The sequence below is a fragment of the Chlorocebus sabaeus genome, chromosome 16, assembly GCF_047675955.1.
Source record: "Chlorocebus sabaeus isolate Y175 chromosome 16, mChlSab1.0.hap1, whole genome shotgun sequence".
Classification (NCBI taxonomy): Eukaryota; Metazoa; Chordata; class Mammalia; order Primates; family Cercopithecidae; genus Chlorocebus; species Chlorocebus sabaeus.
Genome location: NC_132919.1, coordinates 4,081,506 through 4,107,909, shown reverse-complemented (window position 1 = coordinate 4,107,909; position 26,404 = coordinate 4,081,506). Strand labels below are relative to the sequence as shown.

The window sequence follows — 26,404 nt, the reverse complement described above, 5'->3', positions numbered from 1 at the left end:
AGCTCATGCCTGTAATCCCAGCACTTTGGGAGGCCGAATTGGGTGGATCACCTGAGGTCAGGAGTTCGAGGCCAGCCTGGCCAACATGGTGAAACCCCATCTCTAATAAAAATACAAAAAATTAGCTGGCCATGGTGGCACATGCCTGTAATCTCAGCCACTTGGGAGACTGAGGCAGGAGATTGCTTGAACCTGGGAGGCAGAGGTTGCAGTGAGCCGAGATCATGCCATTGCACTCCCATCTGGATGACAGAGCGAGACTCTGTCTCAAGAAAAAAAAAAAACTAACAAAAAACATTTCCATCCTTACAGCTTTCCTCATGTCTCCTTGCAATTCTTCCCTTTTGCCATCCACTTCTGCAGCTAAGTGTTGATCTGCTTTCGGTTATTATAGATTAGTTTGCAGTTTCTAGGCTTTTATAGAAATGGAATCATAGAGCTTAGAGTCCCTTTTGTCTGACTTCTTTCACTTCTTTTAGCATATAGATTTTGAGATTCACCCCACGCCTTAGTATGTTGCTTTGTGTTTTAATTATTCATTCCTTGTTATTGTTGAATAGTGTTCCATTGTATGAAAATACCACACTTTTTTTTTTTTTCTTTTTCATTTACCTGTTGATGGACATTTGTGTTCTTTCTGGGTTTTATTAGAAAGAAAATTACCTGTGTTCAGCCAGGCGCAGTGGCTCACGCCTGTAATCCCAGCATTTTGGGAGGCTGAGGCGGGCGGATCACGAGGTCAGGCGATCGAGACCATCCTGGCTAACAAGGTGAAACCCTGTCTCTACTAAAAAATACAAAAAATTAGCCGGGTGTAGTGGCGGGTGCCTGTAGTCCCAGCTACTTGGGAGGCTGAGGCAGGAGAATGGTGTGAACCGAGATCGCACCACTGCACTCCAGCCTGGGCGACAGAGTGAGACTCCGTCTCAAAAAAAAAAAAAAGAAAAAATTACCTGTGTTCAGTTGTGTAAGGCTTTTCTGTAGACATGTTTTTATATCTCTTGAGTAAATATCTAGGAGGGACTATTTAATGTTAAGAAACTACCAAACTGTTTTCCACAATGGATGTACCATTTGACATTCCCGTCAGCCGTGGACATGAGCGCTCCGGGTGCTTCCCATCCTGACTAATGCTTGATGTGGGCAGGTTGTTTTGGGTTTTGTTTACAGTTTTAGCCATTCTAATGGATACAGAGTGCATGGCGGTTTTATTTTGCATTCCCCTGATAACGGATAATGCTGAGCCTTGTTTGCGTGTTATTGACAATTTGTATATTTTCTTATAAAGTATTCACATCTTTGGCCTTTTCAAAATGTGGCATTGTATTGAGTTTTGAGTATTGAGTATTAACAAACAGTTCTGTATATAATTTAGATACAAGTCATTTGTCTGAAAGCAAGCATCCTTAACTTTGTTCTTGATCTCAGGGAGATACAATGAGACCTTCTATCATTTTGTATAGATCAGTTGTAGGTTTTTCTTGGATACGCTTTATCAATTTGAGTATTCCTGGTTTTCTAGATAAGTTACCTGAATTGGTTTTTGAGTTTTGCCACTTTCTTTGACATCTGTAGAAATGATTATATAATTTTTGATGAATTACAAATGTTAAACTAAGATTGCATTCCTGGGGTAAAGCCTATTTGGTCATTATATGTTACCCTTTTTTATGTATGTTGTTGAATCCTATTTGCCAATAGTTTGTTTAAAAATTCGTAACAGTAATCATGAGGGATATTGGTATGTAATTTTTTTTTAATGTCTATCAGATTTTACTATTAGGGTTATAAAGGCCTTATATGATCCTTCATTGTTTTCTGAAAATGTTTTCTAAGATTGATGTTATTGTTTATTTCTTGAATATTTGATAGAATTCACCATTGAAGTAATCTAAGTCCAGAATTTGCTTTCTGGGAAGCTTTTTGAACACAAATTTTTAAAATATATAATCTATATAGATATAGGACTATTCAGATTTGTTTCTTCTGAGTCAGGTTTGGGAAGTTTTGTTTTTCAAAAATATGTCTATTGCATTTAAGTTGTTGAATTTGTTAGTATGAATTTGCAGTTTTCTCCTTTTAATGTCTGTAGCAGTAACTCCTTTTTCATTCGTGGGTATTGGTGATTTATGTTCTCACTCTTTTTTTCATGATCAGTCTAATTAGAAGTTTGGCATTTTTATTATCTTCTCAAAGAATGAGCTTTTGGCTTTGTTAATTTTCTCTATTGGTTGTTTTCTATTTTATTGATTTCTTTTTTTTTTGAGACGGAGTCTCGCTGTGTCGCCCAAGCTGGAGTGCAGTGGCGCGATATCAGCTCACTGCAACCTCTGCCTTCTGGGTTCAAGCAACTCTCTAGCCTCAGCCTCCTGAGTAGCTGGGATTGCAGGCATGCACCACCGCGCCCAGCTATATTTTATTGATTTCTATCCTTTTTTTCTTTCTTTGGATTACTTTACTCTCCCATTCTTTTTTCTCCCTAGTTTCTCAAAGTTGTGGAACCTGAGATAATTTATTTTAGATCTTCTTTTCTAATACAAGTACTTAAAGCTTTGAATTTCCTTCTAAGCACTTCTCTAGCTGCGTCCTATGAATTTTATAGTAGCTGGGACTATAAGTGCATGCCACCACACTCGGCTAACGTAAAAAAAATTTTTTTTGTAGAGACAGGGTCTCACTGTGTTGCCCTGGCTGGTCTCGAACTCTTAGCCTCAAATCATCTTCCCACCTCGGCCTCCCAAAGCTCTGGATTCACAGGCAGTATCCACTATGCATAGCCTAGTTCTATCAGTTCCTTAAAGGAGAGCGTTAACATCTGCTATAATTTTAGAATTGTCTAGTTCTCCTTTTAATTTGTGTCCGTTTTTCTGCATGTATTTTTTAGCCTCTATTATGTTTATATTTAAGTATATTAAGTATATTAATATAAGTCACATTTATATTTATAATTATGACTTCCTAATGAATTATTGCTTTTATCATTTTAAAATAATTTTTGCCAAGTGCAGTGGCTCACGGCTGTAATCCCACACTTTGGGAGGCTGAGGCAAGCGGATCCCTTGAGCCTAGGAGTTTGAGACCAGCCTGGGCAACATGGCAAAACCCCATCTCTTCCAAAAACGCAAAAAAATTAGCCAGGTGTGGTGGCACGCACCCGTGGTTCCAGTTACTTAGAAGGCTGAGGCGGAGGATCACTTGAGCCTGCAAGGCAGAGGCTGCAGTGAACTGAGATCATGCCACCGCACTCCAGCTTGGGTGACAGGACAGAGTGAGACCCTGGCTCAAAATATATATAGATACACACACACACCCCCCGACGCACACACCCCAAAGCCGTAGGAGAGGAACAAAACAGGGAAACTCATCCAGTGCAGTTGCTGCTTCAAGTTTCGCCTCCTTCTCAGTTCACCTGCTTTTGTTGACTTTTCCAAATCTTTAGGTCGTCGTCGTACTCTGTCCAGAGTTTTTAGCTATAATCAGTTAAAATGGGATGGGTTGTTCCACTGCCATAACAGAACTAGAACCTCTGTCCTTTTATTTCATTTTGACCCAGAGATTATTTAGAAATATGGTTTGAGGTTTAATTTTATTTCCAGGAGGTTATATTTAAGGATACATCCTTAAACTGACTAAAGATGCTATTGATTGATACAAATGATACAGTCTACCAAGATTTTTTAATTTTCTGAAGCAAAACCTTTTTTAAAAATATAAAACAAATCCTTTAATTTTTCAAGTGTTTTAAAAAACAATTTTATACTTAAGCCAGCCTTGAAGATAAGTACAAAATTTACCAGTTTACTTTAAAAAAAAAAAAAAATGACAACTCCAGCACCCACTCTGTGCATAGCACTGTTATAGGTGCAATAAAAGGGAATCTTAACCTTAGAAATACGAGTCCACTTTCTGGAATTGTATTATCTCCTTTTCCAGACAGTAAAAATAAATAAAATCACCTTCGTTTACTACAGATCCACCCCGTACCACTTCTGGTTCACAGAAAAGCTAGTTTCTGCCAAATTAAAGATGCAATGAACTCAGTTCCTGCTTTCCCAAAAATACAAAAGCAGAATTCCTTTTCACTAAAAAAGTAAACAGTTTTCCATGCATGGGCAGTTTGTTTCTAGTAAGTATTTAAAAAATTTTTTTTTCCTCTAGCTTTTCTTTAAGTTTTCTTCCTCTCATATTGCCTTTTCTTGTATAAGGCAAACCAGGTATCTTTTTTATGCTGTTTTTCCTTTCCTAAGAAAAGTATTGCATCTTGAAGACAAGCCATTTCAAGAGTAGTGATAAAAAATAACTTTAAAAAAACTTTAAAGGTGAGTCACTTACATCACCTTGATAAAGTAAAAAAAAAAAAAATAAGCAGTTGGCACTAAGATAGCTAATTCCAAATATCTGTGTCTGAACAATTTTAAAAACTGTTTATTTTGTAACAGTGTACCCCTAGTCCAAGGTAACTATGTTTTAAAAAATTTTGGCCAAAAAATTCACAAAAACCCTTTCACTTCAACCTAATAAAAGTGATATCTAGAAAATATGCCACATTATTAAGTCTGTTTTAAAAAGTTCAGATTCTACAGCATTCCTAAGGCACAGTGTTCTGGAAGACAAATGTACTTCTGTTGTCATTGTGTTAGACACGAAGCAGCCATGACAGGCCTCAAGTGAGCTCCGACAGGCAGCTTCCTCCTGATGCTGTGGGTGCGAGAGAGGAGTCAGACGTAGGCCCCCCGGGCTGCATGAAACTCTCTGAGACACTGTACCAGCTGCTGAAACTTGGGCCTCTCCCCCGGATCTAAGGCCCAGCAACAGGCCATCACAGCAAATGGTTCATCAGGACAGTTGATTGGCTGGGTTATTCGGTAACCATCTTTCAGGTATGCGGCCATCTCGAAGGGGTCAGTGTCCACGTAGGCCATCTGGCCCAGAGTCGTGAGTTCCCACAGCATCACTCCAAAGGCCCACACATCACTAGTGCTAGACAACTCATTATTAACCAGACTTTCAAGAGCCATCCAACGAACTGGCCTGTTTTCATTGTCCCCCAAACAGTGATAGTCCATGGAGAACCAGTCTCTGGAGAGGGCATTGTCTGTGATCTTAACTTGAAGTGTGTCATCAGTGACACAGTTCCTAGCAGCCCGGTCTTTGTGGATGACTTCCCTTCTGGCCAGGTAGCTCATTCCACAGGCAGTCTGAATAGCCATGGGTACCAGATCTTGTTGAGAAATTGCCTGTGGCTTATTGGCCTCTACTAACTTGCACTGCTGTAAAAACAAGTTAAGATTCCCCCAATTCATGTAAGGCAATATCACCATGGGCTTTTCTCCTTCTCCTATATACACATGAGTAATAGGAAGAAGATTCCTGTGTTGAAGACCTCGCAGCTTATCACTTTCAGTGAGCATGATTGTTACCTGAATTTCAGAAGCTTGATCTTTAACTGTTGTGAGAAATGCTTGTTTTTCTTTATTTGGATCTTTTCCATCTATTAAAATCTCATGGAAAATATGCCCAAAAGTACCTTCTTGGAGTACATCTTTTAGAGCTATCCTCTCCCTGGATATTGCTGTATCCTTCACCTTGGCTTTGGCCTCCAAAAGAGTGACACTTCTCAAGTCGTTCTTCTCTGTCCGCAAGGTAGGATAACCTGAGGAGCTGGTGATAGGAGTCGCACTGTTGGGTGTGTCAGCCCTCAGATACTGGGTCGTCTGGGTGGATGGCTGAGACAGCCCTTGGGAACTACTGCTGGCATTAATGCTGTCATCCAGTTCAACCCTTTTCATACTATGAAGGTGCAAAACAGCTAATATTGCTACGAGAAATATTACTGCACAACAAACCCGTACTGTAATATAAAACACACGTGTAGAAGTGGTTGTAATTGCATGTACAGGACCATTTTTAGTGCACATTTTCCTTGGTTTAAAATTTAAGATGGTAAAATTCTTTGAAGAATTTAGTCAAGTTGAGTTGCATTAGTATCATAACTTCAGAATCTACTTCGCCAGTATACAGGAAAGCCCTACCCAAAACACTGATAAAATGCGTGGAACTTCCCCGGGAACGGAAATATTGACCTGGGGCATGTCCATTGCCAACACATTGTCCGCTTGGAATCCCAGCTTGTATTAAGCCTTGGACTTCGCATGCCAGGTGAAGTGCAGGACATTTGTCTCACTGGGTACTAACAGATTAAAAGATAGAGCGTAGTGACTAACAAGGTCATTTCTCACATAATAAAGTTCTGCATCAAGACCGATCAGCCGGCGCACCTCGTCCTCACTCAGGTCGAGGCTCACGCTGGGCCCCGCGGCCGTCAACTGCAGCTCCAGGGACGGTGGGGCCTCCGGGAGGGAGGCGGCCCCAGCCCGCCCAGGCGGCCGTGCCGCCCCGCCGCCCACCCCTGGCCCCGAGCCGCTCATAGCCCCGAGCCGGGGGCGGCTGCCCAACTCATCAAGCCACTGGCCCGTGGCAGCCAGTAGCGGCTTCAGACCTCCAGAGCGCGCCGCCGCCGCCTCGGTGGCATCGTCCGGAGTAGGGGAAGCAAAAACTTTTATGTGAAGTAGATTAAGAAAAAAAATAGGGCTGGGCATGGTGGCTCACACCTGTAATCCCAGCACTTTGGGAGGCCACAGTGGGCCGATCACCTAAGGTGAGGAGTTTGAGACCAGCCTGGCTAACATGGCAAAACCTCATCTCTACAAACATACAAAAATTAGCTGGGTGTGGTGACACACTCCTGTAGTCTCAGCTACTTGGGAGTCTGAGGGAGGAGAATCGCTTGAATTGGGACGTAGAGGTTGCAGTGAGCGGAGAATGCGCCACTGCACTCCAGCCTGGGTAACAGAGTGAGACTCTGACCCAAATAAAAAGAAAAGAAAAAAACAGTTGGAAACTCAGAGAATTTAATTAAACCAGAGTCGTAATAGGAGATTCAAAACACCTTTCTCAGCTTTTCACAGATTAAAAATAGAGGATTGAAAAAACAAAGTCAGCCAGGTGCCGTGGCTTATGCCTGTAATCCCAGCACTTTGGGAGGCCAAGGAAGGAGGATTGCTTAAGGCCAAGAGTTCAAGACCAGCCTGGGCAACATGACGAAACTCTGTCTCTACTAAAAATCAAAAATTTGCCAGGCACAGTGGTATGTGTCTATAGTCCCATTTACTCGGCAGGCTCAGGTGGGAGAATCGATTGAGCCTGGGAGATCGAGGCTGTAGTGAGCTATGGTTGCACCATTGTACTCCAGCCTGGGCAACAGTGGCTCTGTCCCTAAACAAATAAAGTAAAAAGCAAAGTCAGTTTACTTGGTATGTTTCATTTAAAGGTTAATTGCATACAGATCGGTTTATTCCCATCCATTTCAGATGTCTTGCAAAACATTTATTTAAAATTCAAACCAATACAAAAAACTAGGCCACAGGGAAATCCTAAGGTCTCCAAAGTATATTTACATGCATCCTGGACTGCAGTGAAACAAAGTCAGAAGTCTGAGTGTTATTTTACCTTTCATCCTTTAAGTCAGAGATTTTTCTGGCTTGTGTGCCAGGCCTTCTGAGGGGATGATTACCTCCATCACACAGGACTTGGGGCCAACTGCTTTCTCTTCTGAGTCTACTCCTTTTAGAGAGAGCTCCTGTTTTATGCAGTCATCTGACTTTTACAGCCACTTGCCTGAGTAGATTGGAAGCAGACAGGCTGGATGATTTACCCAAAAGTGCACAGTTGCAGCACACACCGTCCTTCCTGTTCATTGTTCTCTGCCTACCCTTATACCACTGGCTGCTTCATCTGAGTCACAGAGTGAATTTATCCTCAATATATGTTGTAGATGAGGGGAAGAGTCACGGCAGGAGTGGGAAAGCTCGTAAATCACTTGAACCTCATTTTGTGTGAAATATCAAGCCCTCCCAGGAAATCCCTACTGAAAGTAGTTAAAAACATTTTTTTAAAATAATCTAGGTTTTGGTTTATTACTTGTACAGGTCAAGTTTAACCAGGCAAATTTTCTTTTTTTTTTTTTTTTTTTTTTTTCTGAGACGGAGTCTCGCTCTGTCTCCCAGGCTGGAGTGCAGTGGCCCGATCTCAGCTCACTGCAAGCTCCGCCTCCCGGGTTTACGCCATTCTCCTGCCTCAGCCTCCCAAGTAGCTGGGACTACAGGCGCCCACCACCTCGCCCGGCTAGTTTTTTTTTTTGTATTTTTTAGTAGAGACGGGGTTTCACCGTGTTAGCCAGGATGGTCTCGATCTCCTGACCTCGTGATCCGCCCGTCTCGGCCTCCCAAAGTGCTGGGATTACAGGCTTGAGCCACCGCGCCCGGCCCAAATTTTCAAATAGTATTGAAGAAACTGCTACTGCAGGGAAGGTGTTTGAGGGTGGTGGTACTGGGGATTCTCTCAGCAGTTAGAAACGAGCCATCTTCAAGATCAGGCCCTGTGAGAGCAGTAGGATGTGTTTTGGCATTTTTCGTTGCTCTGGACAAATCACATGGCCTACATTTTTTTTTTTTTTTCATTAAGGTGATTACTGAGGTATTGAACCCAATTTAGAAAGCCTGCTTAGAAATTCAGCCTGCTTCCAAGATCTACGATGGAGACCTTAGACAGCTCAGCCAAAGTGCCTCCGAAGTTAATTGTTTAAATACATCTAATTAGCTTTCTGTCTGATGTTAAAATGTTTTCTCTTTTAAAACATTTTAAAAGTGCTATTACTGGCCAGGCATGGTGGCTAATGCCTGTAATCCTAGCACTTGGGGAGGCTGAGGCAGGTGGATCACCTGAGGTCAGGAGTTCAAAACCAGTCTGGCTAACATGGTGAAACTGCATCTCAACTAAAAATACAAAAAAATTAGCTGGGCATGGCGGCCGGCGCATGTAATCCCAGCTGCGTCAGTAGTCTGAGGCAGGAGAATCTCTTGAACCCAGGAGGCAGAGGTTGCAGTGAGCCCAGGTCGTGCCATTGCACTCCAGCCTGGGCGACAAGAACGAAACTGTCTCAAAGAAAAAAAAAAAGTACTATTACTACATTATTCAGTGAGAGAAAAAAGAAAAACCTTAACATAGTGCCTACAATATTATCATTTTAGTGTATTTCAGTTTTTCTTTTTTTTTTTCTTTTTTTTACTTTTAATATCTGGTTGTTTTAGGAGATGATGGTGGATTAACCTGGTTGCAGGTAAGTCGGGGTCTTCAAGTCCACTCACTTGACATTGCCCCCTTCAAACTCCTCCTCCGCACTCTAGTTGGAAAGGAGATTAATCAGAGCTAATGAGCCATTTCCTAATTATGAAGTTAATAAGGCGTTCCTGGTCCTTGTTGTACCTTTCCTAGGTAATCAAGAATCGAGTACGGTTTCTGAAACCTTAGTGAGCCTCAGAATCACGTGGAGGACTTGTTAGGACACATGCTGGGCCCCATCTCTGGTTTCTCATTCAGCAGGTCTGGGGTAGGACTGAGAATCAGATTTCTAATCAGTTCTCAGATGAGGCTGAGTCTCCTAGCCCAGGACCACACCGTGAGAATTACTTGTGTTGACCATGATTTTAAGTATTCCTCTGACTGTCACTCTTCTTCTTCTGACTAATCAAGAGTTAACTCTGGTTGAAATAATAGTTTAGATATTTTATACTGTGATTCTCATCCCAAGCATTTCCCGAAGTTGCTGTACAGTCTTTATTTTAACTTAAAAAGATGGCACAAGTAATGCGTGTTCCTTAAATAAAAATAAAGCTAAAAGTAAAATTAAGCTAAAAGAAAAATTAGTTATAAATTCCACCTGCATTGATATTTTAGTATATATCCTTCCAATCTCTTGTGAGACAGACACAGAAAAATGTGTCTGCCTCTCCATGTATGTAGTGTGTGTAGGTATTTTATATATATATATATGTATGCATGCATATACACACAAGTATATCTAACAAAAAGCAAGACCCGTTTTTTTTTCTTTCTCTTTTCTTTTTCTCTCTCTTTTTTTTTTTTGACAGGGTCTTGCTCTGTCACCCATGCTGAAGTGCAGTGGTGCAGTCACGGCTCGGTACTGCCTCATCCTCCCAGGCTCAGTTTCTCTTCCCACATCGGCCCCCTGAGCAGCTGGAACTGCAGACACATGCCACCACTAATGGCATGTGCCTAGCTAATTTTTATATTTTTTGGTTTTATTTTGTTTAATTTTTTCTTCTGTAGTTTTTGGTGAACAGGTGGTGTTTGGTTACGTGGGTAAGTTCTTTAGTGGTGATTTCTGAGATTTTGATATAATTTTTGTATTTTTTGTAAAGACAGGGTTTCACCATGTTGCCCGCACTGGTGTTGAATTCCTGGGCTCCAGCCGTGCGCCCACCTTGGCCTCCCAAAGCATTGAGATTACAGGCAGGAGCCACTGCACCCAGCCAATGAGATCTTATACAAGTATTTTTAGCTTACTTTTCAAAAAGCCTATGTAGTAAATATCTTATGTTGAATATATATCTATCTAGTTTTAATTGCCTTTTTTCAGTGTGTATGTATATCGTAATTTATTTAATTAGTTCTCCATTGTTGGACTCTTAAGATTTTTGTTCTAGTTTTTCCATTAATAATACTGTGCTGAGCATCTTAGTACATTTTTCTGTATTTGTCCAGTTATTTTCTTCAGATAATATCTACATATGTAGTTGCTGTATGAAAGGTTATGTTCTTTAAAACATCTTTGCTAGTCTCTGAGATAAAAAGAATACTCTGGTTTCAGTTCGTATTTGGTTATCGATAAGGTTTATTGGCCATTATTTATTTATCTTTGTGAATTACCTATTTGTATCCATTGCCCATTTTTCCACTGGGTGTCTATCTTTGTATTTTTATTTGTAAGGTCTAACTCAGGCTGGGTGAAGCGGCTCACGCCTATAATCCTAACGCTTTAGGAGGCTGAGGCAGGTGGATTGTTTGAGCCCAGGATTTCAAGACCAGCCTGAGCAACTTGGCGAAACCCTGTCTCTACAAAAAATCCAAAAATTAACTTGGCATGCTAGCATGCACCTGTGGTCCCAGCTACTCAGGAGGCTGAGGTGGAAGGATCACTTGAGCCCAGGGAGTTCGAGGCCTCAGTGAGGCGTGATTGTGCCACTGCATGCCAGCCTGGGTGACATAGTGAGACCCTGTCTCAAAAGAAAAAAAAAAGATTAAATCTTTGTCATATGTTTCAAATATTTTCCCCAATTTACTCCGTGTGTCTTTCGTAGGTTCATTTCCCCACTCACTGCCCACTGCAAAACTTTAGAGTCAGATGCTGCCCAGACTGCTGAGTCACCATTTTTATTTATTTATTTATTTATTTATTTATTTATTTATTTAGAGACGGAGTCTCCCTCTGTCACCCAGGCTGGAGTGCAGTGGCTCGATCTCTGCTCACTGCAACCTCTGCCTCCCAGGTTCAGGCAATTCTCCTGCCTCAGCCTCCTGAGTAGCTGGGATCATAGGTGTGCACCACCATGCCCGGCTAATATTTTGTGTGTTTTTAGTAGAGACGGGGTTTCTTCATGTTGGTCAGGCTGGTCTCCAACTCTTGACTTCAGGTGATCCACCCACCTCGGCCTCCTAAAGTGCTGGGATTGTAGGCGTGAGCCACTGCACCCAGCCAAGTCACCGTTTTTAATGGCTGTGTAATATTCCTTTAAGTTGGGTGTACTGTCATTTACTTTATTAGCCTCAAATTTTAGGGATCCCTCGAGAAAGTCTAAGCATGTCATTCCATGCTTTTTCAGTTGTTCTCTCTACTTTTTTTCTTTAACCAGATGCTAACCCTGAGGTGACCATGACAATGCTTCGCTGGATCTATACAGATGAGTTGGAGTTCAGAGAGGATGATGTGTTCCTGACTGAATTGATGAAACTAGCAAATCGGTTTCAGCTACAGCTTCTCAGGGAGAGGCAAGTCACAGCAGATATATTCAAGCACCTCAGATGGTGGTGGCTGAGCTTTAATTATGCTGAGCTCTGGGAAAACAGCTGCTTCTGCTAATGTAAATAACTTCACAAGGTGTTCCTTTAAAGGCGATGGTGGGGAGAGAATTTGTTACCTCCCTTGCTTTGTGTTATCTTGTAGCTAAATTTTGCTAAAGCTTTGGCTCTTCTCTTTTCTTTCACTGGTCTGTTACCTGAAATTACATAATTGTATAAACTGAAAAATTAAATATGAAATAATATAATCCATTGTCCAAACTTTCAGCTTTCCTTCCCTTTCTGTTTCCCTTGACATTTTACCCTATTTTCTGATATATCAAGTTGAATGAAATCCTTAGTCATAGTCTCTTTGTTGGAAACAATGAGAGCCTAAATGAATATGTGAAAATATTGTCTAAGTAAGTGTCATAGCGAGTGTTCCAGAGATCTCACTTCATTTAAGTGACTGCATGTTAGGTTGTCAAGGAGGTAGCATGCTGTGTTTTTATATTGCATTTTCTCTGTTGCTCTCCCAAGTTGGCATTTTAGAACAACAGAAAACAAAACGTTCACTAAATAATGTCAGACAAGATGTCCGGGAGCGTCTGTCTATTGGAGCTGTGGCTCTTGGTAATCAGCCTGGTGATGGAGTATCTTTTTTTTTTTTTTTTTTTTTTTTTTTTTTTTTTTTGAGATAGAGTCTCGCTTTGTCACCCAGGCTGGAGTACATGGAGTACAGTGGCGCGGTCTCGGCTCACTGCAAGCTCCGCCTCCCGGGTTCACGCCATTCTCCTGCCTCAGCCTCCCGAGTAGCTGGGACTACAGGCGCTGCCACCACGCCCAGCTAATTTTTTTTTTTGTATTTTCAGTAGAGACGGGGTTTCACCGTGTTAACCAGGATGGTCTCGATCTCCTGGCCTCGTGATCTGCCCGCCTCAGCCTCCCAAAGTGCTGGGATTACAGGCGTGAGTCACCGTGCCCGGCCGATGGAGTGTCTTTTTACAGCATTTAGTGATCTTTTGTATTCCCTTGGGTGCGTAAAGGAATGGCTTTTCTTGTGGGTGAGCGAAGGGATGGTTTCAGTCATCAGGAGGCACTCCACCTGTGGCTGTGTTTTCCCCAGAGAGACTGCTGCCTAGAGCTGCGTGCTGTTTTCATCACGGGCTGGTGTTTTCCCGGGAGGGCTCACTGTTCCCCGCATGAAATCAGTGGACGGCTTACTCCTGTCTATTACTGATGTGGGTTTGAATGCATTTTCATATCTAAATCCTGTAATTAAAAAACAAAAGCAGGTCCACAATCTATAGGTGCATAGAGCATGAGGTTATGAGCGGAGCTGATTTGTTACTGAGGCCATTCAGTTAACTCTTTCATTTGTTTGTTAATTTGTTTGGGTGAGGAGTCCTGGTGAGAGTGAAATGAGACGGATTTTAATTAGATTGAGTATGGTTTATGTCTTTTTGTTTTTTCCAGACTTCCTGAACTTTCTCCTGTTGACCTTGTCAAACTTGCTTATGTAAATTAAATTGCTTTGATAAAATGTCCTGGGGTTGGAGAAGTTTAGATAATTGTAATCTGTGTAATGGATTCTTTAATTAAACTGTTTGTTGTTTATTGACTGAGTAGGCTTCATAACTGTCAACATTACCAGATGCTTAATTTTGTATTGTTGGATGTGAGTATTGAGTTATTATCTGTCATGGCTTTCTTAAGAGCTGGAGTGGAAGACACCAGGAGTGGAGTCAAGTGTTGGCTTTTAAAGGGTCACAGAGTGCCCCCTGCTGTCCCTGGAAGGAATTACATGCTTGAGATAGTGAATGAAAGGGTACTGGTGACGGGTGACGGGTGACAGGTGCGGCTCGGCGTGAAGCAGGCGTTGCTCTTTTTGTAATATGGGGATCTCGGTGGTTTTGGAATGCTGGCACTAATTTGATGAAAGTGTTTATAGTAAGAATTAATCAGGAAAATACTTCTTTTTCTTTCTTTCTTTCTTTTAACCATAGAGGGCACACTGAAGAAAATACTCATAATTTTTTGTTTGTTTTGTTTTGTTTTTTAGGCAGTCTCACTGTCACCTAGGCTGGAGTGCAGTGGTGCATTCTCGGCTCGTTGCAACTTCCGCCTCCAGGTTCAAGCGATTCTCCTGCCTCAGCCTCCCAAGTAGCTGGGATTACAGGCATGTGCCACCACACCCAGCTAATTTTGTGTTTTTATCGGAGACAAGGTGTCACCGTGTTGGCCAGTTGAACTCCTAACCTCAAGTGATCCTTCTGCCTCGGCCTCCCAAAGTGCTGGGATTACAGGCGTGAGCCACTGCACTAGGCTGTTTTAATTGTTTGTTTTTTAAGGCAGTTTCACTCTTGTCGCCCAGGCTGGAGTGCAGTGGCACAATCTCGGCTCACTGCAACCTCCACCTCACGATTCAAGCAGTTCTTCTGCCTCAGCCTCCTGAGTAGCTGGGGTTACAGGCATCTGCCACCACACCCGGCTAATTTTTATATTTTTAGTAGAGATGAGGTTTTGCCATGTTGGCCAGGCTGGCCTCAAACTCCTGACCTCAGGTGATCTGCCCACCTCAGCCTCCCAAAGTGCTGGGATTACAGGCATGAGCCACCGTGCCCAGCTAATTTTTTTAAAGAGAGAATTAATGTATACTAAAAAAATGAGTTAATTTTTTTGTGCCTACAAAAGTATAATACATGTTCAGTGTATGATGTTTGGAAAATACAGAATGATATAAAGAAAAACGTCATTTGTAACTAAATCATTGTTCTCCTTCTGTCATTTTTCTTTTCGATAATTTTTCTTTTTCCCACATCCACTCAAGAGTGATATGAAAACTAGACAGGAGTTTGTGGGACGTTTAAATATATGCTTGATTGTGTACTTTAAAAGTCGCCAACATGGTGAAACCCTGTCTCTACTAAAAATACAAAAACATTAGCCAGGCATTGTGGCGGGCACCTGTAATCCCAGCTACTCAGGAGGCTGAGGCAGGAGAATCGCTTGAACCCAGGAGGCAGAGGTTGTGGTGAGCCTGGATCGCGCCACTGCACTCCAGCCTGGGCTACAAGAGTGCAACTCCGTCTCAAAAAAAAAAGTTGTTTTTTTTTTTTTTTCTATATCTGTATCCTTTCTGTACTCTAAAGTTAAAAATAATAATTAAAAAATTCCCTTCGGGTGAAAGTTAGTTTGTCTTGCTGTTTTCAAAGAGGATATAGGAAGCAAGAATCTCAATTTCTAAATAAGATGATATGTTCTTTGGTTGCGTAAATCATGTCAGTTACTATTTATAATCTATCCAGATGGCAAATGGCACTCTGGAGATCCTAGAATTGGTGACAGTGAAATGTCTGCCAGCTTTAATAAAAGATCTGCCTTCATGAAACATATCTGAGTCCCTTGGCACAATGTCATTTGACAGTTAAAAAGGAGGAGCATGGAATTTTCAGGTTCTCAGCATTTGTCTGTAAAAGTGCTTTGTAAAGTGCTTTACAAATGTGCGTCATTTACTCCCTGAGATCTTCCTGTGTATTAGGCTGCCTGGTGTTAGGATGTTAGGAAGGCTGATTGATGTTAGTTGTAAAAATGGTAAAAGCTTCTGAAAGCTATCTGAAAAGAGTTTTTTTCTCCTGGGATGCTCTGATTTCATGGCTGAGGTTAGAGTGACTTTGTCAGGCATTGCTGTGGTGTGCTGCAGGTTTGGAGAAACCAATGGTACAGAAAACTGAGGCTTAGAAATATAATGCTGTTGGCGGGGCGTGGCGGCTCACGCCTGTAACCCCAGCACTTTGGGAGGCCGAGGCGGGCGGATCACAAGGTCAGGAGATCGAGACCATCCTGGCTAACACGGTGAAACCCTGTCTCTATTAAAAATACAAAAAATTAGACGGGCGTGGTGGCGGGCGCCTGTAGTCCCAGCTACACGGGAGGCTGAGGCCGGAGAATAGCATGAACCTGGGAGGCAGAGCTTGCAGTGAGCCGAGATCGCGCCACTGCACAGCAGCCTGGGCGACAGAGTGAGACTCCGTCTCAAAAAAAAAGGCAATATAATACTGTTGTATGTAACTTACATTCTTGTTTATTATTATAACTTATTAATGTAACTTACTTAGATATTGTAGCAACATGATTTTTAAAGTGCCCTGGGAGAGATGCTTCCTTACACCAAGTCAGTAATGTTAATTAAAAACAAAGCACCCAGCCTGGCCACGGTGAAACCCTGTCCCTACTAAAAATACAAAAATTAGCCAGGTGTGGTGGCGGGCGCCTGTAATCCAAGCTGCTCTGGAGGCTGAGGCAGGAGAATCGCTTGAAACCAGGAGGCGGAGATTGCAGTGAACCAAGATCACGCCACTGCACTCCAGCCTGGGCAACAGGGCAAACTTCTGCCTCAGAAAACACCAGCAACAACAACAAAAAACCCCAAACTTTGACAGGTCTTAGTGTAAAGCAGGTGCTTGCATTTACTGCTAAATAGAGAAATGACGCCAAGATTGTATTCTTGCTGCTAGCCTCTCCTTTGTGAGGTTTAGAAAGGGTGTTCTGAGGTGGGGCGCGGTGGCTCATGTCTGTAATCCCAGCACTTTGGGAGGCCGAAGCGGGTGGATCATGAAGTCAGGAGATTGAAACCATCCTGGCTAACATAGAGAAACCCTGTCTCTACTTAAAAAAAAAAAATACAAAAATACAAAAATATAAAAATCAGCTGGGTGTGGCGACGTGTGCCTGTAATCCCACCTACTTGGGAGGCTGAGGCAGGAGAATGGCTTGAACCCGGGAGGCGGGGGTTGCAGTGAGCCGAGATTGCACCACTGCACTCCAGCCTGGCGACAAAGCGCGACTCCATCTCAAAAAAAAAAAAAAAAAGTGTGTTCTGCATTCTGCCCAGGTCTTTCTCATGACCTTCCTTCCGCCATCACCCATTCCCATGGTCTTTTTCTACATCTGTTACCTAAAGCTCATCTGTTACCATTGGGAATTACCTGCTAGCTAGTTATGGTTAACAGTACTGAAATCTACTAATGTGGGTTGTTAAAATTATGTGATTTCCTTTTGTGCTTTTTCCTTCCTAAAGGAATTTCAGGCTTTAGAGACGAGAAGGGCTAGGGGAGGGACCTGAAACTTGCGAGCGTATTTACTACATACCTCTGGCTGTGTTGAGTGTAACCAGTTCTCCTCCATCTTGACAAACACACAAGTATTCCTCAAACATCTGAAGTAGAGTAACATCTTTATTTAACAGAGGAGGAGACAGGGGCACAGAGAGCTCAAGTCATTTGGCCCCTAAAGTTCAATGTGTCTCTACTCAGGTCTTTTTTACCTCATTGTTTTGCTCTGTCCACCACATTCTGCCTTTGTGATTAGAAAGAGTTTTGGTGGAGGCTGCTGGCAGGGAAAACAATGGTGAATGTCAGGAAATCTTGTGAAACCATACTAGTCCTCTGTGGCTGCCCTTGGAGGTGAACCTGATTTGGAGGGAGCTGTGGAGGCAGGGGAGGTGAAGGACTGTGCCCTGGCCTTCTTTTCCTCATAGACCTGGTTTCATGGGAGACTCCCTAAGGCTTCCAGGAATTACGGCATAGAGGAAGTGTGGTCTTTCCAATGCGGCATCTTCCAGACTACGATGTGGTCCTGCTTTTGCTACCAGAGACCTATTTGCCTGCCTTCAGCTCTCTCTTCTATGATGTCGTTGATGTTCTTTTTTTTTTTCAGACAAGATCTCTGTCTGTCATCCAGGCAGGCATACAGTGGTATGATCACAGCTCACTGTAGCCCCGAACTCCTGGGCTCTCACTTCAGCCTCCTGAGTAGCTGGGACTACAGGGACACGCTACCATGCCCGGCTAATATCAGAATTGTTTTGGTAGAGACAGGATCTTGCTGTGTTGCCCAGGCTGGTCTTGAACTCGTGGCCACAAGTAATCCTTCTGCCTTGGCCTCCCAGAATGCTGGGGTTATAGATGTGAGCCTCTGTACCTGGCCATGGTTCCTTATTAATGATTCTGAAAGAGTCTTGTTTTTGTTATTACTTGGCTTTATGAGGACATCCACTGTAGCCAGTTTTTCCCTATTTTGGTGTACTGTGGTTTTGTTGTTATAGTAGAAATCTGATTTTTTTGGTGTGGGGGGTGTACTATGATTTGGCTATTTTTTCTAATTTTTTTTTTTTTTTTTTTTTTTTGAGACGAGTCTTGCTCTGTCACCCAGGCTTGAATGCAGTGGCACCATCTCAGCTCACTGCAACCTCTGCGTCCCGGGTTCAAGCAATTCTTGTGTCTCAGCCTCCCGAGTATGTAGGACTACAGGTGCATGTCACCACGCCCAGCTAATTTGTTTTTGTATTTTTAGTAGAGACGGAGTTTCGCCATGTTGCCCAGGCTGATCTGGAACTCCTGAGCTCAGGCAATCTGCTTGCCTCGGCCTGTCAAAGTGCTAGGATTATAGGCGTGAGCCACCATGCCTGGCTGATTTGGCTATTTTTTTCCTAAACATTATAGATATTTTAGGTGGGGTTTTTTTTTTTGTTTTTTTTTTTTTTTTTTTTTTTTTTTTTTAGAGAGTCTCGCTCCATCGCCCAGGCTGGAGTGCAATGGCGCAATCTTGGCTCACTGCAATCTCCGCCTCCTGGGTTCAAGCAGTTCTCCTGTCTCAGCCTCCCAAGTAGCTGGGACTACAGGTGCCCGCCACCACACCCAGCTAATTTTTGTATTTTTAGTAGAGACGGGGTTTCACCTTGTTGGTCAGGCTGGTCTTGAACTCCTGACCTCAGGTGATCCTAGGTGGGTTTTTAAAATCCAGCTATATTGAGTTACAATTCACATACCATACACATACATCCTATGGGAGAGCTTTCTTTTTTTTTTTTTTTTTTTTTTTTTTTGAGACAAGAGTTTTGCTCTTGTTGCCCAGGCTGGAGTGCAATGGCGCGATCTCAGCTCACTGCAACTTCTGCCTCCCGGGTTCAAGCGATTCTCCCGCCTCAGCCTCCCGAGTAACTGGGATTATAGACATGCACCACCACGCCCAGCTAATTTTGTGTTTTTAGTAGAGACGGGGTTTCTCTACGTTGGTCAGGCTGGTCTCGAACTCCTGACCTCAGGTGATCTGCCCACCTCGGCCTCCCAAAGTGCTGGGATTACAGGTGTGAGCCACCGCGCCCGGCAGGGAGAGCTTTTAAGGAGGTGTTCATTATTGAGGCATAGAGCCTTGTATTTGAAACTCTTTCTAAGCCACACTGTTTGTATAATACAGTTGTGCTAGTGGGAACTAAAGCAGTGTTCCATACAATTAAATTTTCTTTGAAGGACAGAGGTTGATCCATTTTGTGCTTGATTTGACAGTTACCTGTTTATGTGATCAGCGAGTGTCATGTGTGTACTGTTAAGGCAGTTGGAGTATTATGCTTAATAAGTTTATTTGCAGGTTATTTTGATTCTGACCAGAACTGAGCAATGAAATAATATAATGAAATTCTAGTACTTTTTAAATATGGGAGACCAACTGTAATTTATTCATAGCTACTTAGCTTACCCTTACCCCATAGTGTTATTAATAGGACGTAGCCAGCCAGTACACAGATGATCGCTTTGGTTTGTTCGTTTGTGAACATACTTGTCCAGTAATACTGCTCATCATGAATACTCTCTTCCAGGTGTGAGAAGGGTGTCATGTCTCTAGTGAATGTCAGGAACTGCATTCGCTTCTACCAGACGGCGGAGGAGCTGAATGCCAGCACGCTGATGAACTACTGTGCAGAAATTATTGCAAGTCATTGGGTGAGTGAGAGGGTGAGGGTGTCGACAGAGCTCTCTAGCTGGCAGTCAAGAGACCGTGGCTTGGGACCTAGTTCCATGGAAAGTGACCTCTCTGGCAGCTAGTTTTCTCTTGTTACACAATTGAAGAATAAATCGTTTGATTAGATGATCTGTGAGACTCTTTTCAACTCAAATTCTGACAGTTCTGTGATTTCAGAGCAGAAGGACAAAAGATAGCTCAGGTCTGGCCGGGTGCGGTGGCTCACGCCTGCAATCCCAGCACTTTGGGAGGCCGAGGTGGGTAGACCACTTGAGGTCAGGAGTTCGAGACCAGCCTGGCCAACATGGTAAAACCCCACCTCTAGTAAAAATGCAAAAATTAGCCAGGCTCAGTGGTGTGTGCCTGTAGTCCTAGCTACTCAGGAGGCTGTGGCAGGAGAATCGTATAAACCCGGGAGGCGGAGGTTGCAATGAGCCGAGATCGTGCCACTGCACTCCAGCCTGGGTGACAGAGTGAGACTCCGTCTCCCACCCCCGCAAGAAAGATAGCTCAGGTTCAGAAACAGTCTTGAAAGCATCGCCTGCCTTCGCCCTCCATCTGTGGAAGCTGCTGATGAGCTGCAGGAATAGGGTATGGCTCCGTGGCCAGCAGGCCCTACAGTTTCAGCAGCACGGTTTCTGAGCTTGCCCTTGTTCTCCTCATCAGGTAGAGAGCATCTCTAAATTTAGATTTCCCTTTCTTAGGTTGTTTCATCATAAAGAACAGTGTTTACGTTTTTTATTTTTATTTATTTATTTTTTTGAGATGAGTTTCACTCTTGTTGCCCAGGCTGGAGTGCAGTGGCACAATCTCAGCTCACCGCAACCTCCACCTCTGAGGTTCAAGCAGTTCTCCTGCCTTGGCCTCCTGAGTAGCTAGGATTACAGGCATGCGCCACCACGCCTGGCTAATTTTTGTATTTTTAGTAGAGACGGGGTTTCACCATGTTGGTCAGGCTGGTCTCAAACTCCCAACCTCAGGTGATCCACCCACCTCGGCCTCTCAAAGTGCTGGGATTACAGGTGTGAGCCACCGCACCTGGCCAGTGGTTCACATTTTTTTGTCGTTGTGTGCAGTTTTAAAAAATTAGGGCTGGTGCTACCTTTTACAAATTAGTTTCTGTGAATTGTTTGGTATTCAACAACATCGTAGGAAAAGCATTAGAGTTTCAGAAAAGGTGGCTAGAAGAGCTGAATTTTAAGGAATTGAAACCGAGTTGGTAACCTTTCTGTTAAAATATATAGAAATATAGAGATCTGCAATAATAGGGACGAGCTGTGACTCAGCAGAGTGACTTGCTTGTGGAAGTTGGAGTTGATTGAATTGATTTTCTAACTGCCATCTTTCGGGGGGTGGGAAGAGGACCCCCTGCTCTCACGTGAGGCTCCCTCGGGGCGCATTCCTGTTAGAGGTACGCGTGGCTTGGCTTTGCCACCTCACTGGGAGGCACAGTAGGGCCAGGGAAAAGAGTGAGGCTCAGAATGTCAGCCTTCTGGTTCCCCAGCCATTTAAGGACTGTCTGAACTAGAGCAAGTTATCTAATCTCTTTACGCCTTTCTTTTTTCTTCTGTAAAATGGGGATGATCAAGTACTTACCTCATTGGGTTTTGGGGAGAAGTAAATGAGTCGGGAAAGGTTAGGCCCTTCAAGTAGGGCCTGACTGACGCGTTTTAAGGGCGTCCTAAATGGTAGTTGTATTTATCACTTTGTATCTGTTCTGCCTTTTACTATGTTGTGAATTGTTAGGATGACCTGAGAAAGGAGGATTTCAGTAGCATGAGTGCTCAGTTGTTATACAAAATGATCAAATCCAAGACGGAGTACCCGTTACATAAAGCTATCAAAGTGGAGAGAGAAGACGTGGTCTTCCTTTATCTGATTGAAATGGATTCCCAGGTACTGTAGCCACTTTTTGCATTCTTCATTTCCCGGAAATCTAACTTGTCTTTCTCCAGGCCGCTGCTCACTTCTTCCGAGCCATCACTGGCACAGTCTTTAATGTATGGATTTCTACTAAATAGTTTGTTCAAGGCTATCTGAGCTTTTTCTAACATGTTTCTCAAAATTCTTCCAGCCTTAGCCCATTGCCTAATTTAAAAATCTCTTATATGCTTTTAGGTAGTGTTTTGTTTTGTTTTGTTTTTAACGCTTCTTAACTTCCAGGTGCCAAAATCTGTATTAGTTTACTTTTGCTGCTATAATAAATTACCATAAACTTAATGTCTTAAAACAACACAAATGTATTGCCTAAGAGTTTTGTAGGTTGGAAGTGCAGGACAGGAATCACTGGCCCAAAATCAAGGTGTCAGCAGGCTGTGCTTCTTTGCAGAGACTCAAGAGGAGAATCCATTTCCTACTCATGTGGGTTTTTGGCAAAATTCAGATTCTTGCGCTTACAGGATCGAGGTCCCCATTTTTCTTGCCGACCGTCAACTGAGGGCCATTCCTACCTTTTAGAGCCCGCCACACATTCCTTAGCTCATAGCCCCCGGCTTTTGTCTTAAAAGCCAACAGTGGTGGGTCAGGTGCTTCTCATGTCGCATCTCTCTGACTTGTTCTTCTGGTTCCCTTTTTCACTTTGAAGGATGTGTGTGGTTAGATAGATCGGGCCTCCTGGGTAATCTGGGATACTCTCCTCATCGCAAGGTCCTTAATCATACCCTCAAAGCGCCTTTTGCCGTGTAATGTGACATGTTTACAGGTTTTGGGGATTCGGACATGTCCATCTTTGGGGGGCTATAATTCTGCCCATCACATGACCTTGAAAGAAAGGTAATGGCTCTTGACAGGTGGGAACGAAGTATGTTTTATCCTGGGTGTCCAGTGTCTGGGGAGACATTAAACTTCTGGGAAAAATGAGATAAGCACACCACTGCCTTTCATGGAAGCGTTAGCTGTTCACTATAAAGCTCTCGGAACCTCTGCCTGGCAGTTGTGCCCCACAGCACTCTGTCCACATTTTCCTGGTGGCCCTTACATCATCTCCCACATTGTTTATGTTTGCTGTGTGGTCCCCATTAATACCATACTCCCTGAAAACGTGTACCCTGAGGAAGCCTGATAGAAGTTTATGAATGAAGTTGAATTTGGGGAGTAAGCAGTGTTGAAGTACTTAAATTTGACATTTGTATAAGCAATGATATTTAAGGGTCAAGGTGGGAGAAATGAAAATAGGTCGTATTCTCTACGCACTGGGCGCTAATTCACAAACGTGTTCGTGTAGCTCCCTGGGAAGCTGAACGAAGCGGATCATAATGGAGATCTGGCATTAGATCTAGCCCTTTCACGACGACTGGAGAGTATTGCCACCACGCTGGTTAGTCACAAAGCTGACGTGGACATGGTGGACAAGAGTGGCTGGAGCTTGTTACACAAAGGAATCCAAAGAGGTAGGAAGAAGTGTATTTTATATTTTTCCCTCCAGGCAGTTTTATTTTTATCCAAGTCATTTTTGAAGACTTTCTCACCTTGTTCCCACAATTCTCAAAGCCTTCTCTAGTCTGTACTCACAGGGTACATGATTCAGAATTTGATCCACTGGGTCAGAGGAAGCACTCAAGAGCTGTTCCCTGCGCCTTGTTGGTTTGGCCGTTCACAGTGCCAACAGGGCCCCGGGAGGAAAGGCTGCAAAGGTGGTACTTTGTGTGAAGAAGCACCTTTTACCTGTAAGCACTTGTGTGTTTGCTTGTTCAGTGGGTCACTTGCTCTAGGAATTGTGCTGGGAAGGTTTTGCTTTTGTATCCTACCACAGATATGAGGATAGTAGCAAAACCGTAAATGTTTAAACATATTCTTAGATTCGGGGTGTTCACTTTAACAGGCTAGACCTCTATTATGATAAATTGATAAAGTTTCATTGTGTTCTAGCAAAGTTATTTGAAATTGTAGCTATATTTTGAATGCATTGTTAGTAGTTGGAAGAATATAGAAATGATAGACTTGAGAACAAAACATCTTTTTCTCTTTTTTTTTTTTGAGATGGAGTCTCGCTCTGTCGCCCAGGCTGGAGTGCAGTGGCGCGATCTCGGCTCACAGAAAACTCCGCCTCCCAGGTTCACACTCTTCTCCTGCCTCAGCTTCCTGAGTAGCTGGGACTACAGGCGCCCGGCACCATGCCCAGCTAATTTTTTTTTTTTTTTTAGTAAGAGACGAGGTTTCACCACGTTAGTCAGGATGGTCTCGATCTCCTGATATTGTAATCTGCCCGCCTCGGCCTCCCAAAGTGCTACGATTATAGGCGTGAGCCACCGCGCCCAGCCGAGAACAAAACTTAATCCTAATGAATGAACTTGTCAAAGGAAAAACAATACTGGTTTTTTTTGTTTGTTTTTTTCCATAGTCTTACTAATTCGTAAGTCCCAAGTGAATCCTGACTGATTTTGCTTTGCAATGGTCATTTTTGACAGAGTGAAATCTGTATAGAGGTAGAGTTCCAGTGAGGAATGAAAGCTTTCCAAAGTGTCAAAGCGTTAGTTCTCTGGAGGGATGGTTGACTTGATTGAAGTACATTGCCATGGCCACTTTTTTGTTACTTACATGTAGATATCAAAGAGAGAATCTACTCATTTCGCTCCATCTTAATCTATATTTTTCCCCTTTTGATGATGCATTGTCATACCATTATTGTCTATGCTACATTTTTGCCGTTCACAAATTGCTCCTAGTTGGTGGAATGTAGTTAAATCAAGTTGTGGTCCTGTGCCAGCTTTGTCCTTTTTGGGCAAAGGTTTTAATACGAGTATCCTTATAAGCCATGCGTTGGAGTGCTGAGCTTGCTGGCTGGTAGAGAGGAAAATTTTGCTCATCACTGGGTAGGAAATCCTTCGAGTATGTCAGTGTCAAGAGCAGATGCATTTTCCCCAAGCACCATTATGTGCTGTGCGAAGCCAGCGAGTACTTAGCACTGAGTGTGATGCAGTGGGGAAATGTCCACCACGTAGAGAATGATTCTTTCCCACACTGTTTCGTGTCTTGAGATGTTTATTTTGGAAACAAACACCCTGTTACTAAAAAAAAAAAAAAAAAAAAAAAAAAAATTATGAGAATTTTGTTCCTTTCCTCCCAGGGAGTTAATTCTTATGTTTGATGATAAAACATCTTTTGAGTTATTAAATATTTTGGTGATTGCTTAGCTACAAGAATTGCCAAGAATTAGCGATACATTTTTGATGTTTATTTTCAGATGGTTTAATCTTCCACTCTGAGTTTATTAATTGCCTGCAAGTGTGTGGATTACAGTGTGGGTATAATAAACGTGATTTTGCTAACTTTAGAGAGTGTCACATATTACGGTAGACAGAGCACTGGCTGTCAAGCTCGTATTTACCAAGGTTTGAATCTCAACTCATCTGTTTACTCTGTGGCCTTGGACAGGTCACATTCTGAGTCTTCGTTATCCATAAAGTGGGAATCACTTTTGCTTTATTGGTTTGTTCAGAGAATGCCAGGCAATGTTAGTGGTACACCCAGCATTGATTACCAGGGGACTGGCGGGGTCAACCCTGCCGTTCATCCCTTGCCCCTGCATTGGAAATGCAGGTCCAGTTCCTGTAGGAGTTTTTTTCACTTTAACTGTTAAGAGTGAAAGTCTTTAATATATGAGATATCGGTTTAGTTCTGAGCGTGCATTGGAATCTGTCCACAAAATAGTCAGTGATCATCCTAATAACCGAGTATAGCAGTCGTTTTACCTGAAGAGTGGAACAGGCGGGTGGTGTCTCTGCGGGAGGCCACAGCGGGCACATGTTTGGCCAGAGAGAGGCCATCTCCTTGGATTAGCCTGATTTGAGCAAGAAGATGAGTCTTCACTTGATAAAAACAATTCTTCCTGAACTTTTTTACCTTAATAACCAACATCAGTCAGTGGGTTTCTTTTTTCTTTTTTTTGAGACGGAGTTTCGCTCGTGTCGCCCAAGCTGGAGTGCAGTGGCGCAATCTTGGCTCACTGCAACTTCCGCATCCCGGGTTCCAGCGATTCTCCTGCCTCAGCCTCCTGAGTAGCTGGGATTACAGGCACCCACCACCACGCCCGGTTAATTTTGTGTTTTTAGTAGAGATGGGGTTTCTCCACGTTGGTCAGGCTGGTCTCAAACCTCCAACCTTAGGTGATCTGTCCACCGCGGCCTCCCAAAGTGCTGGGATTACAGGCGTGAGCCACTATGCCCGGTTGATGGGTTTCTTAAGTAGGATGTTCCTGTTAATTATTTTTAGTAAATTTGAAAATGATGCCACCAACTGGAGCAGCATGAAATATGGTTTGTATTAATTGAATAATGAAGGCTGCTGGCTGAATAGAACTGTCAAGAAGCTGCATTGAAAGAAATATTGTATATGGATTTTTTTAGTGTGAAGTTTTTTGTTAGGAATAGTTTTATGTGGACAGATTGTAATGGTCATGCCTCATTTACCTGGCAGTGTCAGTGAATGAGGTGATGAAGTAACTGAAACTTTTAAGCACCAGTTTTTATTTTAACTGTTTCTGATGATTTCAAGTCTTTCTAAAATGTGTTAACCATTTTCTTATTGACAGAAACCTTATAAATGGTGCTTGTGACATTTTCTGTTCCCTCCCTTTGTTCTGCTCTTCTGATATCAGTTGTCCTTTTTCTTTATGTGCCCTCTGGGCTGACTTTCTTTTAATGTAAAACTTTACTAATTTTCTATTTCTAGTAATTTCTAAATAGCTTCT

At 42.8% G+C, this 26,404-nt stretch overlaps 1 protein-coding gene and 1 pseudogene across 3 annotated transcripts in view; one reads left to right on the top strand and one right to left on the bottom strand.

Annotated features, from left to right (window-relative positions):
- Positions 1 to 26,404, top strand: part of ANKFY1 (ankyrin repeat and FYVE domain containing 1) — a 103,370-nt gene that overhangs the window by 31,897 nt on the left and 45,069 nt on the right. For all 3 annotated transcript variants that reach the window (XM_008009906.3, XM_008009907.3, XM_008009905.3), the window contains exons 4-7: positions 11,772 to 11,907; positions 19,574 to 19,697; positions 21,463 to 21,612; positions 22,940 to 23,105. In XM_008009906.3, the coding sequence (XP_008008097.1) occupies positions 11,772 to 11,907; positions 19,574 to 19,697; positions 21,463 to 21,612; positions 22,940 to 23,105 (576 nt within the window). The remainder of the gene's footprint in view (positions 1 to 11,771; positions 11,908 to 19,573; positions 19,698 to 21,462; positions 21,613 to 22,939; positions 23,106 to 26,404) is intronic.
- LOC103242174 (tyrosine-protein kinase RYK pseudogene) lies at positions 2,005 to 6,804 on the bottom strand (annotated as a pseudogene).